Genomic DNA, 13,799 nt, shown 5'->3' on the forward strand with positions numbered 1-13,799 from the left:
TAATGGCGAATTGAACCAAAGCGGGACAGCATGAGCTACTTCAATGCAGGTGCGAAACGTGTGATGTTGGTGTCGCGTCGAGTTGAGATCGAAGGTATCACCGTATCTGTCAAGTGGAGAACAGGAAGCCGGACTTGGGCAGACAAGACAACTTTAGACAAGACGGGCCAGTAATCGCTGGAAAAGATCGGGGGGATCGTAAGTCGGTCAGGCGACTTGATCGTTCTCAATGACGCAACTACGAGCGTGTGATTGATTCCCTTTCAAAAAGTGAATTAATTAGAAGCGAAAAAAACGACCGTGCTTCTGCGGGCACGCTGATGAAAGAAGAAAGAAGTTGAAGGTGAGATACAGACAGAGACAGAGACAGGCAGAGAGAGACTGGAGGTTCGGATGAATTGCTACAGGAGCACTAGGTAGAGTAGAGACAGGCAGGTAACGTTAGCAGGCGCTATTGATCAGAGGCTTGAACACAGTCTGGATTCTGGATTCTGGAAGCGCAAGCGAAATGATGGCCGCCCAGAAACCGCCCGAAAGCACAGAGCACTTGCAAGCAGAACGGGGTGCTTACAGGGGGCCACGAGGGACCTACGGGTCCGTACAGGAACGGGAACAGGGTCAAGTCTGCAGCTTTGATGAGAAGACAGCAGCCCGTGGAGTGGGCGCCAGCCGAATTGCTTCCAACGCACCTATTGGCACCCATGATACCCACGATACCCATGATCCATCATTAGGCCAAGGCAGCCTCTTGCCCACTTTGGGGGGGAACCACCGAACCAGCATTTATGTAACCACCGATACATGGCGGCTATCAGAGCTGTTAGCCAAAAGCGCTGTGCTAAGTGCTAATTTCAACAAGATCCTGCCCTCCCAAGTCGAGCTCCATTTCCCAGCCCCACACACCCCATTCAAGCTCTCCCCTGGTCGCTCCCAGGCCCCATGTTCTATTCGACTTGCTCATCTAACTACTGTAAGTCAAGCTGCTGTATGTATGTATCTCCAGAGACCACCCAGACCACTTTGCTCATTCAAACGATAGCACTACCACAAGGGCCCTCCAAGCAGTACTATGTAACTAACTGTTCTGCCGAGTCCAAGGTTGCGAGGCTATGAATCCAGATAGCTGTCCCCGTCCATCGTAATCTACCAGGTAACAGGCCTTGCCAATGGTTCTTTTAGAAGGACCAACCACTCTTCGAACCGATCGTCATTCGAAGTCCAACGTGGAGACGGACGGCATATTACACCGCTGGCGCCCTTGCGCTAAAGACTGGGGCCCGCGCCGCCTCATTCAAGTAAGTCTGTTATTATTGAAGCCTTCTTTCGTTCTCTGAGTGGTTTGGCCATAATTGGATACTTGATACAGGAGCAATCACCGTGCTAATCTTCCATCACTGTCATACTCTGATATCACGATTCCAGAACCCTTTGTAGAAGCGCTCGTGATGGTAGCGGTGCATGAAATGGGCACGCCTGTCGCACATCCTTTCCGGACGTCTCGGTTTTCTGATTCGAGGAGTACAATACTCCAGCCGCAAGTTGTCTCCAGTGGCCAGGAGGCTCAATGTAGCGCATCTGCCCACGTTTCCCAGTCACTCCCAAGGGCGCCAACAGAGCCAATCAAACCTCCAGACGGTCAAGATTGCCTTCCACTCGACAGCTCGATCAACTCTAGATTTCTTCCCCTTCCACGCGATCCAACACAGCATACCCCTTTCTGTTCCTGTGGCCGTTGTTGCAACATTGCTGTTGCTGTTACACCAATGCGTAATTTCTAGGTCCACACATGTTCATGTGCCGTATGTAACTTGAGACTTTCAGCAAATTAGTCACTGGTAGTGTGGTTGGGCCAATTTGGTAACCTTCACCGGAGACTTGGTCAAATTGGCCGTATTGAACGATCAACAGATCCATCAACCGCATGTCGCCGATGCGTCCCTAGCTACGGTAAGTATCTTCCGTCGATGACGATCCCGTCCGGCTCTTCAAAGTCACGACAGTATGCGACGTAGGGCAAGAGGTTACAGCCACAATTACAGGCGACTGTGCCAACGCCAATCGGTTCCATCAAGTATTGCATTAACAGAATACCGTGCTTCATCTGCAGCCACTGAGTATGGGAGAGTCTGAGTCCAGGCCCGAGTTATATGTGCGGGCTTACAACTGAACGATTAGAGATCACTCACTCAACCAAGGAGAAGTTGACGGGCCGGGCGCCACAGTTTATCTTCCCGCTCGAAAAGGAGAGGGCCAAAGCTCTTGTCGTGGCGGTGCAATAAAATCCGGGGAAACAGTGCAGGTGCTTACAGTAGGTACTTCCCCAGCTTTGGCCAGAAGCAACCTCGGATCCAGCATCACATGCCTCAAGTATCGTCCTGCTATGACGATGTCGAGAGGCCCCGAAGTTGATGCCGTGCAACTCCTCCGCAATTAGCCAGATACTCATGTGAAGCAACTTCATTTGCGCAAACTGCGCAGGGCCTACACAGCTTTGTTTGTGTCTTCATTTTGTGTTTCTATCTGTCCCGGCGCCAGCAATGGTAGCATCCTGACTTGAACATACATTCCATTGCCCTCATAGTCTCTCGCTGTCAGGTCAATTGAGCACTTCCCTGTACACATCAGCCCTAAGAATCATCACCCCCGACACTTAAATCTAGTCCTTTTGAAATATGCGACGCTTCCGGTAACTTCGTGGGTATAAGCTGTCAGCGGCAAAGAACTATGGCAGCCCAATCAACGCTGCGTCATGCAGCGTCCGAAGACATCCTCGTTGCACTCATCGAAAAGTACAAGAGACTATTCCAGGACAAGCTTCGAAAGACTTCGCGACAAACGCGCATCCTCGCGACTATTGCACTTGCGACGACGATTATACTAGGCGGCGAGGGCAGTAGGAGGTGGTGGAAAAAGCGCCGCGCTGAGAAAGAGCAAGGAAGAAAACTCGTGCGCACAAACTCTTGGCTCTCCAATAAGGATGGATCAAGAACTATATATGTCCCCTTCAAAGATAGCACCTCCAAGGTCGTCATTAGTAGGACGAAGCTAACGACCTTCGAAGCGCATCGTCGGCTGTTCCTCAATCCCCCAAAGGTCTCCGGTTTGGGTGATGGGACAGTGCCGTCCGCGCAAACGAAGCCTGGCCTCAATCTGGCATTCCTGCATCAGTTTCTGAGCCTGATGAGCATTATGATACCTCGATGGTCTAGCAAAGAGGCAGGTTTACTTGTCAGTCACGGTGTATTTTTGATGCTTCGAACATATTTATCACTCGTAGTGGCGCGACTGGATGGCGAGATTGTTCGCGATCTGGTGGCCGGCAATGGCAAACAATTTCTCTGGGGTATCGCCAAGGTATGTCAGTTTCTTTCTTTGTTTCCTTCCTTCGCTCAGACTGTCTATGCTGACGATCATATGCAGTGGTGTGGACTCGGTGGTTTCGCGGCATACACCAATTCTATGATTAAGTTCCTCGAGTCAAAAGTATCCATCGCATTCCGGACGAGGCTTACTCGATACATTCATGACTTGTACTTGAATGATAACCAAAACTATTATAAGCTATCTAACCTTGATGGTGGAATCGGACAAGGTGCAGATCAGTTTATCACCCAAGACCTTACACTATTCTGTGCGTCGGCGGCCAATCTCTACTCTTCCTTAGGAAAGCCGTTTGTCGACATTTGTGTCTTCAACTACCAACTGTATCAGTCGCTCGGTCCTCTCGCGCTGACTGGGCTCTTGAGTAACTACTTCCTGACCGCGAGTATACTGCGCAGATTATCTCCGCCATTCGGCAAGCTCAAGGCGGTTGAAGGACGAAAAGAAGGTGACTTCCGGGCCTTACACGCACGTTTGATAGCCAACGCTGAGGAAGTTGCTTTTTATGGCGGTGCTGACATGGAGAAGACTTTCCTGAACAAGGAGTTCAAGTCCCTTAAGAGCTGGATGGAAGGTATCTACATGCTCAAGATCCGCTACAACATTCTTGAAGACTTCATTCTCAAGTACAGCTGGAGTGCCTATGGCTATCTCCTCTCATCCCTACCTGTATTTCTTCCCGCATGGGGTGGCCTTGGGGGTGCCATGGAGATATCTGCCGGTGCTGAGAAGGATGGACGAGAGCGTGGCCGTATGCAAGGTTTCGTCACAAATAAACGTCTAATGCTGTCACTAGCGGACGCTGGCGGAAGAATGATGTACTCAATTAAGGACCTCGCCGAGCTTGCTGGTTATACCAGCCGTGTCTACACCCTTATTTCGACATTACATCGCGTTCATGCGAATGCATACTTCTCGCGGCCAAGCGGAAACGAGCTGTACTCGCTGTCTGACGTTCAAGGAACTGTGCAAAAGGGGTTTGATGGCATCAGGCTGGAACATGTACCTGTTGTCGCCCCCGGTCTTTGGTCTCAGGGTGGCGAGGAGCTCATGGAATCCCTCAGCATGATCGTAAGAAGAGGCGAGCATCTGCTCATATCTGGCCCGAACGGTGTTGGCAAGAGTGCGATTTCAAGAGTACTGGCTGGGTTATGGCCTGTGTATCGGGGACTTGTGAGCAAGCCAAAAACCGTTGGCCAAGATGGCATTATGTTCTTGCCACAACGGCCGTACCTCAGTATTGGCACTCTGCGGGACCAGGTCATATATCCTGACGGAGAACTGGACATGCGTATCAAGAGGAAATCGGAGCATGATCTGCAGGCTGCTCTCGATGCTGCTCGTCTCGGGTATCTGCCAGATCGCGAAGGTGGCTGGGATACTCGGAAAGAATGGAAGGATGTTTTCAGCGGTGGTGAGAAGCAGAGAATTGGGTTCGCCCGCCTTTTTTATCACGAGCCACAATATGCGATCATTGATGAGGGTACAAGCGCTGTTTCAAGTGACGTCGAAGGTCTTCTGTACGAAACGTGCAAAGAACGAGGCATCAGTAAGTATATATCTCTCTTTCTACACGGGTCATTTCTAACTTTTATCAGCTTTGATCACTATTTCGACGCGCGCATCCCTGAAGAAATACCACACATTCAACCTCGTCCTTGGTCTCGGTGATAATGGCGACGAATGGGAATTCGAGCGGATTGGGACGGAGAGAGAGAAGATGCAGGTGGAACGTGAGCTTCAAGATCTTCGCGAACGACTCTCTCAAGTGGAGCAGTGGAAGCATAGACGCGAAGAGATCGAAAAGCAACTTGCCCAAGTTTGGACTGAGGGTGGTGAACCGCTAAGCCCTCCGTCGTACGTTGAGCAAGAACAGCAACAGGAGTTCCAGCATGATGATGCGGAATCTGAGTCTCAGCATGAAGATTCGGATACCGCCGAATTTGTAGAGGCCGAGAGTGGCTAGATCTTTGTACACCGAAGCGAGAGCATTCTTCAAACTTACCAAAATTATCTTCGAATGTTTCCCTGATTCATCGTTTCTTGCGATCTGAAGACCAGACGGCAAACCATAAGGGGACACTTAAGAAATCTTATCTCATACGATGGCTTTGTTTTCTTCAAACGGAGAAAAAAATAGTTGGTATCTAACACATCAAGCACGCAACTACTAATTGTTACAGCGACGCGATAAATTGCACCACATCAGCAAATTTACGAAGATCTCATCATCAGAGCTCAATGGATCAGCCGCAGCGCTAGTCCAGCAATCAGCGCTATTTCCCGGCTCTAATGTACTCCGCTGCTGTCCCTCCACTTGTCTGGCCTATAGAATTCGCAGTCCACACACCAAATCTTAACCTTATCCGCGCCATAGTGCAGACTGTCGCAATCTGTGTACGTTCTTCTCCATGACGCCAGGGCATCTGCAGGATAGTCTGGAGTGGCTTCAGCTGAAAGCGCGGAATTCAATGATAATCGCTTTGACTTGCAGATCCCGAGCTCGAATGCTACTTTTAGCCCAAGAATGGCCGAGAGGCTCCCTGTCAAGTGGAAAGATATAGACCGGCCCAGTCCACATCGTCATAAGGTTCATCTGTCTCTCTCTCTTGTGAGACAAAACTACAAACAATGCTTTCTTCTGCAACCTTTCTCAGCCTACAATAATCATCATGGCTAAAAAGCTACGGTGAACAATGGCGTCCTGTCTCGCAATTCGCAAATAAAAAAAGCAAAAAGTGCAGTCTGCCGCTTCCCTGCGTTCACGTTCCTGTATGAGATAATAAACAAATCATAGAACGCCCGCCTCTCTTCCTTGCAAGTTGGTTTTTGTAGTTCATCCCCAGTCCTCGGTCCAATCTTAGTACACATAGGAACTCTCAGAAAGCCGCAACGAACCATGTCTCTAGCAGGCAGCAACCGGCGGACGCAAAGCATGCACAGCTTGCGTAGCGAACTCCGGCAAATGCCCGTGATTGAGGAGACCATCGACGACAACAACAGCAGCAGCAGCGACGGCGATATGCCTCCGGCGTTGCCAGAAAAGTCACCTAGGCGACAGTCGGACGTGCATCGTAGCCTCGCTGTGACACTGAAAGGGCAGGCACAGCCGCGATATCCACCGCCGGCTTATAGTTTGAATACACCCCCAGGCTCTGTCGGAAAAGCAGGAATACCAAGTCCATCCACAAAGAGAAAGCCAGCCTGGCTCATCAGGAGAGGTGGATGGTGGAGGCTGGCTCTCGTCGCGTTGGCAATACTCCTCTGCATTCTGGCGTTGTCGCTTGGTCTTGCGCTGGGATTGCGGTCCAGAAAGTAAGTGATACTACCCAGCAGCAGCGACTTTGCACACAACTATGATATTGACCAAAGCTTTGTCAGTGGCTCCAGTTCAGCTGCTTCGGAATCAGACAAGACGTATCCGTTGCAGTTCCCAGCCGGGTCCTATGCTTTCACCACCGCGTTAGCCAGCATAAGCACGTCGTGCACGTCGAACCCGAGCACGTTCCGCTGCTTCCCCTTCACGACATACAATGCCTCGTCCTCCGGTGCAGCAGCCACTTACTTCTGGAGTATAGTCCAGACCGCATCTGCGCCGGCGGCCTATGTGATCTCGGCGCAATCAAACCCGTTTGTCCCGCAGTTCCGCAATCTCTCCTTGGCCATACTCGATCGGGATACAGACGGCGAGCGGCTGACGTTCAGCTTCCCCATGGATCTGGCTATCACGCCGTCCACGGCGCTCGACAGCTCGAATGACGCCGCGACGTGCTGGTTCAACGACACTGTCATGGCCGCCACGATTTGGACGAGGAAGCGTGCCGAGTTCCCAGTCAACATCACGACCTCTGTGAGTGCTACGAGTCCGTCGACAGACTTTGAAGCCTGGCCGTTTGCGATGCAGGTCGAGCAGGCGGCCGGTGCAGGATCGGGTGTGCCAAATTGTGTAGATTCGAAAGGTGAATCATTGGGAAATTTTGCGGTGCAGGAAGGTGGGAGCTGTAGTTGTGTATATAGCAATATTGATCTAGATTCTTGAAAGGGGTCAGACTCTGATAAAAGAGATTCAAAAGAATATCAAGTCGTTATAGGTGGATTAATGGGTTGTAAATGCATGTGGTTTGGGATTGAAGTCATAAGCGCTTGGATGTATGCTTGTTGATTGACGCAGTTTAATGACCATTTAATTAGTAATTCTGTTTCCTTGAGAAAGGAAATATGCATGAAAACGTCCGGTAGATAATGCTATTACGCCGCGGCTTTCTGGGCCAGTAGCGAAATATGCGATACGGTCGTTGTGAGATATTTCTAGACTGAAGTGAACATTGATATTTTATCTGACCTAGTCCACTGTGGTAAATTTTGGTAGTCAACGGAATCCAAGATTGAAGCCTTAACCTACCTACTTGACCTTAGAATGTCAATATGAGGAACATGTGAGGACATGGGTTCGCAGGATGGCTGGAATCACGAACGACCCTGAAGCTGGATCTTAAAATCAGTGTTTATGCCGCAGGCTCATAATAAGCACTTGCTGTCTCATGTAGCCGTGCAATCAAGGCGAGTCAACTTCACAAAGCCTACCACGACTGTTTCGCCATGAAACAACGTGTCTAGATGCAGCTGTTCAGGACAAGGTTCAGGCAATGCCACCCACGTTTGAGGAAAGCTTATCAAGGACCCTGCCGATTCGTTCCCATCGGGTCTTTTGCCATTATCTAGCATACGTAATTCCGCATCGTCAACAAATCGCGACGTAGCCGATGCCACTATGCGGCCTTCTTACACATGCAGATCAGAGATAGAGACTATACTGAAATCTCCGAATAAGACGATTGATGTAGTAGGAAGAAAGTGTGCATAAAGGCCTAGTCACTTCATGTACGTAAGATAGTCAATGCTGTGTTATCTCGCCATGAGATACGTCATGCATGCCGCACACGCATCTTGCAGGTTGCATGGCCCTTTAGCATTTTGGTGTGGTTACAATGCCGCAAGCCCCACGCTCAAAGTCCACACACAGCACAGCATGAAGCGACAGCCATTTCAGTAGAACCGGTATCTCGGTAAGTAATACCAAGCACCTCCAAAATCTCACGGGCGTTTACTATGGCTTGTGGATGCGGTAGCAAAGTGATTTGTCCCTTCTCATGGAGTTTACCATTGGGATTTTCGTACTTTGCGTGCGGTTGATGAGTCCCAGAACCACCAGTAGAGTACCTGGTAGGCAGATATCACGGCAGTTGTGGGGAGGGACCCCTGTTCATCGGTGGCACATCTTTACAGGGCTGTTATCATGGGCCCAGAACGCGTTCGTAGTGATGTATCCAGAACCGATGAAGCGGATTGGTAAAATAAGCCGATATGTGATGCTCAGGCGTATCAGTAGATACTTATAGATAGGCAATTGCAGGTAAAGGTAGGCCCAAAAGCATCCCGCGTGGGAACTCCCATCTCTCATGGCTACTCTTCTGTTTATCCGGTTCTGCTAGATTTTCTCCTTTTAATGATCTTTCAATAATATCATTGGCGTTTTAATACTCCTGAACCGAGCTTCCAGCGTTCTCCCTCACGGCAGCCCTCTGGTATATGCGGACAGTATCAGCGGAGCCCCCCGAACGTTCGGACACTTCGTATTCGGAAGACCCGCTCACTCGACGCTCGAGAGCATGAGTAACGATAACAAAACCTCCTCTTTGGAGAAGAATAACAACCCGGAGCTGGGTGGACTGGACAGTGAAATCGTTGCGTCAGTCGAAGGTGGTGTAGAGGTCAACGCCGCGGGCTATCGGGATCAGCTCAAACGGCAGTACAACCTCATCGGATTGGCAGGCATCGCACTCACCGTCGACAATGCTTGGGCAGCCCTCGGGTCTTCGATTTCGGTTTCCATAGGTATGAAAATGCGGCAGTCGACGGAGATGAAACCTAGTGATATCATGACTTTGCAAGGGTCGGAGCTGATGTTGCTGCAGCGAATGGGGGCCCTACCGGTCTTATCTATGGGCTTATCGTTGCTGTTTTCTATTACTCGTTCATTGGTCTGAGTCTGGCCGAGGTAAGATGGGGGTCTCCTCGAAAAGTCCGCACTTGTTGTCGACGGGATAGCTGATACTCGAATTAGCTTGCATCTTCTGTCCCAACGGCCGGAGGAGTTTACCACTGGGCGACTATAGCCGCCGGTCCTAAATGGGGCCGTGCGGTGGGTTTCTTTACCGGATGGATCAACTTTTACGGGTGGATGTTTGATCTGGCGGCGCTGATTCAGATAACGTCCAATATCCTGGTGCAAATGTACGCGACTTATCATCCGGACTATGTTGGAGAAGCCTGGCACGTCTATGTTGCCTACATCCTTGTCCTCTGGATTTCAGCCGCTGTTGTGATCTTTGCGAATAAGTTGGTGCCGTATACGCAACAGGCAGGGATGTTTTTCGTCCTGGCCGGAGGTATCATCACTATCATTGTTATTGCTGCGATGCCAAAACAGCATGCTTCGAATACCTTTGTCTGGAATTCGTTCGAGGAAAACAATGTGACTGGTTGGGTCGGAGGGGTGGCTTTTCTGACTGGTGTTTTGAATGGAGCCTTCACAGTAGGCACACCTGACTCCATCACGCACATGGCTGAGGAGCTCCCAGAGCCGAAGAAGGATATCCCCAAAGCCATCGGCATACAAATTGGTCTCGGCGGTTTGTACGCTTTCATCTTTGCCATTGCCCTTGGATACGCAATTACGGACCTCGAGGCGCTGTTGGGCAGCAGCAATAATTTCCCACTGGCCACAATATATGCTCAGGCCACGGGAAGTAACGGTGCCACGTTTGGCTTGCTCTTTATCATCCTGCTCAGCTCATTTTGCTGTTGCGTGGGAACGGTCCTCACCAATTCCCGAATCTACTGGGCTCTGGCACGAGACAATGCAGTTCCGTTTTCGCCACTGTTCGGAAAAGTGCACGAGAGCCTTAGTTGCCCCGTCTATTCGACGTTGTTCGTAGTAGGTGTTGCTACCGGGCTCGGTGCCATCCCGCTGGGGAGTCCTACTGCTTTTATCAACTTGACCGGCTCCTTCATCTTACTGACAACGGTATCGTATGCCATCCCGTTCGTGGCGAACATGGCGACAGGTCGAAAATACTTCCCCGCTGGTCCCTTCCACCTGGGCAAGTTTGGATATGTTGTAAATGGACTTTCGGTACTGTTTATCGTCTTCTTTGACATATTCTACTGCTTCCCATTTGCATATCCTACCGACGTGGAGACGATGAATTACAATTCGGTCATTCTGGTCGGAGTCGTGGCGCTTTCTGCCATTTGGTGGGTGCTTCATGCAGTCAGAAACTACCCCGGGCCAAAAGTGATGCATTTATACATTCACGATGATTCAGCACCTTTGAACCAAACCGGCTTTCTAGAGAAGGTTCGTCCGAAAAACAAATCATCGCCAGCAGAGAAGTCGATAGCCGGGGACAGAGAGCAGTAATTTGATGGTACGGGAAGGCGAGAAGCTCATGCACTTTTTTCTCCGGGGGTAGTGCAAAGTATATACACTTAGGGCAGGGTATACAGTTTACGTAAATCATGCATGGCGCAGTCACTTGTAAGGGACGACAAATGAAACCAGGTTGTTCCCGCTTGGACGAAAAGTATGGGTTGCTCTCGCCAGGCGAAGAGTTCCTGACCGAATTTGTGTCTTCTTCCATGAAGTTGCACTTTTATGAAGTTACGGTGACGGGCCGAATCATCATGGTGTACGGTTATCGGCACATGCTTTCTTGGTTTGCTCACGTTATAAAACTCACGCCAATCGAAGGTCCACCCACACTTTTGGCCAGTGACTGCCATTCATCTTCCTAGAAATGGTATCACGGCGGGGAAGCTGTTGAGCCGATTATCCTTAAGCAAGCACAAATACGTCATAACCCGTACCATGTCATATCAAAGATCCAGGTTTTGCTGGCAATGCTGACTTCAACCTTGCCGGCGTTGCGCTGGGCCTTGGCAAGCTGTATTAAGAACTTGAGCCTCAGAGCCTCTACGTAGCTTAGCCTGGCTGCGACGTGGAACACCCGAGGCAGCTGCGTGTAATACGAGTGGCTGTACTGTACCAGATGCGCGTTCGTTGCTGCCAAGCCAGGCTCTGCCTCTCTGGAAACGTCAACTTCGTCTATCTTTAGCTTATTGCGACATGCGAAATCTGTAGTTTAATTATTGTATTATTACTGTTCCCAAAACTGGAGAACATTTCTCTTGAACCGACACTCTCGTGGGTATTTCTTCAGATGCTGCTATGACCGAAACAATCGCATTCCCATGCACGAGGGCAACGGCCGACCAAATCGGCGCTGATCCCGCAACGCCAGAGCCAACTGGGACCCCTCCGCGGTCACAACCACTGGAACTATTAGAACCCTCGCGGCCTTCGCTGCCGTTAACCCCACCACAGTCGCCGAGACTCGTGAGCGACTCCAAACCATCACTCGATACCACATATTCCGGGCGCTCAACTCGGTCGCACCAAGAATATCTGGATTCGCTGCAGCCGCCGTCAGAGAGCGACTTTCAGCGCTTAGCCAAAGTACAGGAAGAGCGGGAGCAGGAGCATAAGCGGCGCAATCGCCATCTGACAGAGCAATCTCACCACTTTGCGCATCGGTCTACTGAAGCGAAGCAAGAGTTCACCGAGGCCAAGCACAACCACCATATCCACGCTCTTCTCGGGCATGCGCGCGGGGACAGTCGGGGACGAGCCATGGCCGCTGAACAAGCCGACGGTGACAGGAATAGCGTGCAATCAAAGGCCGCAACTCTTATACAACGCAACTACCGCGGCTATCGTGCACGACGGGAAATGAAAGGGCTCGGCATAGATGCCGGCACAAGATGGACTCATGCGCTCAAGGATATGGAATGGAAGCGACTCAACACTCCCAAATCCCGTGGAAACAGTATGCTCAGTCCTGGTAATGCTGATGTTGAGGATGACATCGCCAGTAACGGCGCTAGACCACGGTCTAGCTCCGCCGCGAGACAAAACTGGAAGAAAATCGCAACGATAGCGAGGAGAGCCGGCGGCGACGAAGATTCTTCGCATTCAGAGGATGACTCGGGTCCCTCCGACAACGAGCTTGACCCCACGGTGACAGATGAGCAGAGAAAGGTTCTGCGTGAAAGAAGTGCATCGCTCAAGGCGAAAAGGAGGAAACACGCCAAAATGATGGGCCTCCAGTACTTCCTAGAGATGGTCGATCTAAAACACAGGTATGGGTCAAACCTGCGGCAATACCACGAGGAGTGGAAAAAGGCAGATACCAATGAGAACTACTTCTACTGGCTTGATTATGGCGATGGCAAAAACATAGAGCTGTCCACATGTCCCAGGGATCGCCTAGAACGGGAACGGGTGAGGTATCTTAGCCGTGAAGAGAGACAACATTACTTGGTCAAGGTTGACGCAGAAGGTCGCCTCTGTTGGGCCAAGAACGGTATGCGGATAGACACGACTGAGCAATGGCGAGACAGCGTCAATGGCATCGTACCAATAGACGACGATACTCCCGCTTTCGCGCCCGATATCGAGGCTCATTCACGATCAAAGCAATACGCTCCTCCACCAAAATCCCAGCGCCCAAATCAAGACAGCTCAGACTCCGGTGCTAGCTCGGAGGCGTCTGAATCAGAGCTAGAAGCCGACCGCGCCGCTAAATATGCGACGCCCTCACTAGATGATGCGAAAGGGTTCAAGAAGGTCAAGCACGTTTCAGCAGCTACGATATTCAACAAGCTTCTTCGCAAATCAGTGAAGAAAAACACCTGGATATTTGTAGCCGACACCTCTTTCCGTTTGTACGTCGGTATCAAAGCAAGTGGGTCCTTCCAACACTCGTCATTTTTGCAAGGGTCAAGAATATCTGCCGCCGGTCTCATCAAAATCAAGAATGGACGGCTATCTAGTCTTTCTCCTCTATCTGGCCATTACCGACCTCCTGCCTCAAATTTCAGAGCCTTTGTTCACTCTCTTAAAGACGAAGGAGTGGATATGAGCCATGTCAGCATCAGCAAGAGCTATGCTGTATTGGTGGGCCTTGAGGCTTATGTCAAGACACGCAAGAAGGGCAAGCAGACCCTGCAAAAGATGACGCATCATAAGGAGAAACTGCTGAATCCAGAAGAAGTAATCAAGCGCGAAGAAGCTGCAAAAGACAAAAGTGAAAGCGCCGAGCTGGAGAGGAAGCATCTGGAGAAAGAAGAAGAAACGCAAAAAGGGGCCGGACACAGGTTTCTGCAGAAATTAGGTTTACGGCCTCGGGCATCATCCGTGCAAAAAAAAAGTAGCAGTTGAGCGAACTGCATACGACTGCTTGGGTGTTTTGCTACGACTAATGGATGACGCTTGTTGCTTGGCATTTTCGATATCC

The 13,799-nt window shown here is 50.4% G+C and overlaps 4 protein-coding genes across 4 annotated transcripts; all 4 read left to right on the forward strand.

Moving 5' to 3' along the window:
* Positions 1–511: 511 nt before the first annotated feature.
* On the forward strand, positions 512–1,778 carry BKA67DRAFT_532928 (uncharacterized protein; the record flags this gene model as incomplete). Its single annotated transcript, XM_046099618.1, has 3 exons — positions 512–970; positions 1,180–1,295; positions 1,367–1,778. The coding sequence occupies 3 exons, from the start codon at positions 512–514 to the stop codon at positions 1,776–1,778; spliced, it is 987 nt and encodes a 328-aa protein (XP_045961969.1).
* An 815-nt stretch (positions 1,779–2,593) lies between these two features.
* BKA67DRAFT_196883 (ABC transporter transmembrane region 2-domain-containing protein) lies at positions 2,594–5,814 on the forward strand. The gene is made up of 3 exons (XM_046095393.1): positions 2,594–3,354; positions 3,421–4,930; positions 4,980–5,814. The coding sequence occupies exons 1-3, from the start codon at positions 2,725–2,727 to the stop codon at positions 5,345–5,347; spliced, it is 2,508 nt and encodes an 835-aa protein (XP_045961970.1). The 5' UTR covers positions 2,594–2,724; the 3' UTR covers positions 5,348–5,814.
* Positions 5,815–6,280: 466 nt separating this feature from the next.
* On the forward strand, positions 6,281–7,420 carry BKA67DRAFT_532930 (uncharacterized protein; the record flags this gene model as incomplete). The annotated part of the gene is made up of 2 exons (XM_046099619.1): positions 6,281–6,696; positions 6,754–7,420. 2 exons carry the CDS (start codon positions 6,281–6,283, stop codon positions 7,418–7,420), a joined length of 1,083 nt encoding a protein of 360 aa, XP_045961971.1.
* Positions 7,421–9,050: 1,630 nt separating this feature from the next.
* Positions 9,051–10,864, forward strand: BKA67DRAFT_655981 (putative choline transport protein; the record flags this gene model as incomplete). Its single annotated transcript, XM_046106860.1, has 3 exons — positions 9,051–9,276; positions 9,357–9,439; positions 9,506–10,864. The coding sequence occupies 3 exons, from the start codon at positions 9,051–9,053 to the stop codon at positions 10,862–10,864; spliced, it is 1,668 nt and encodes a 555-aa protein (XP_045961972.1).
* Positions 10,865–13,799: the final 2,935 nt, after the last annotated feature.

The sequence above is a fragment of the Truncatella angustata genome, assembly GCF_020726525.1.
Source record: "Truncatella angustata strain MPI-SDFR-AT-0073 chromosome Unknown BKA67scaffold_2, whole genome shotgun sequence".
NCBI classification, from domain to species: domain Eukaryota; kingdom Fungi; phylum Ascomycota; class Sordariomycetes; order Amphisphaeriales; family Sporocadaceae; genus Truncatella; species Truncatella angustata.

Bases quoted from the DNA above. Each gene is read 5' to 3' on its own strand.
- BKA67DRAFT_196883 (XM_046095393.1), top strand. From the start codon at position 2,725: ATGGCAGCCCAATCAACGCTGCGTCATGCAGCGTCCGAAGACATCCTC. The intron at 3,355-3,420 runs GTATGTCAGTTT...GATCATATGCAG, and splicing joins TTCTCTGGGGTATCGCCAAG to TGGTGTGGACTCGGTGGTTT. The intron at 4,931-4,979 runs GTAAGTATATAT...AACTTTTATCAG, and splicing joins GTGCAAAGAACGAGGCATCA to CTTTGATCACTATTTCGACG.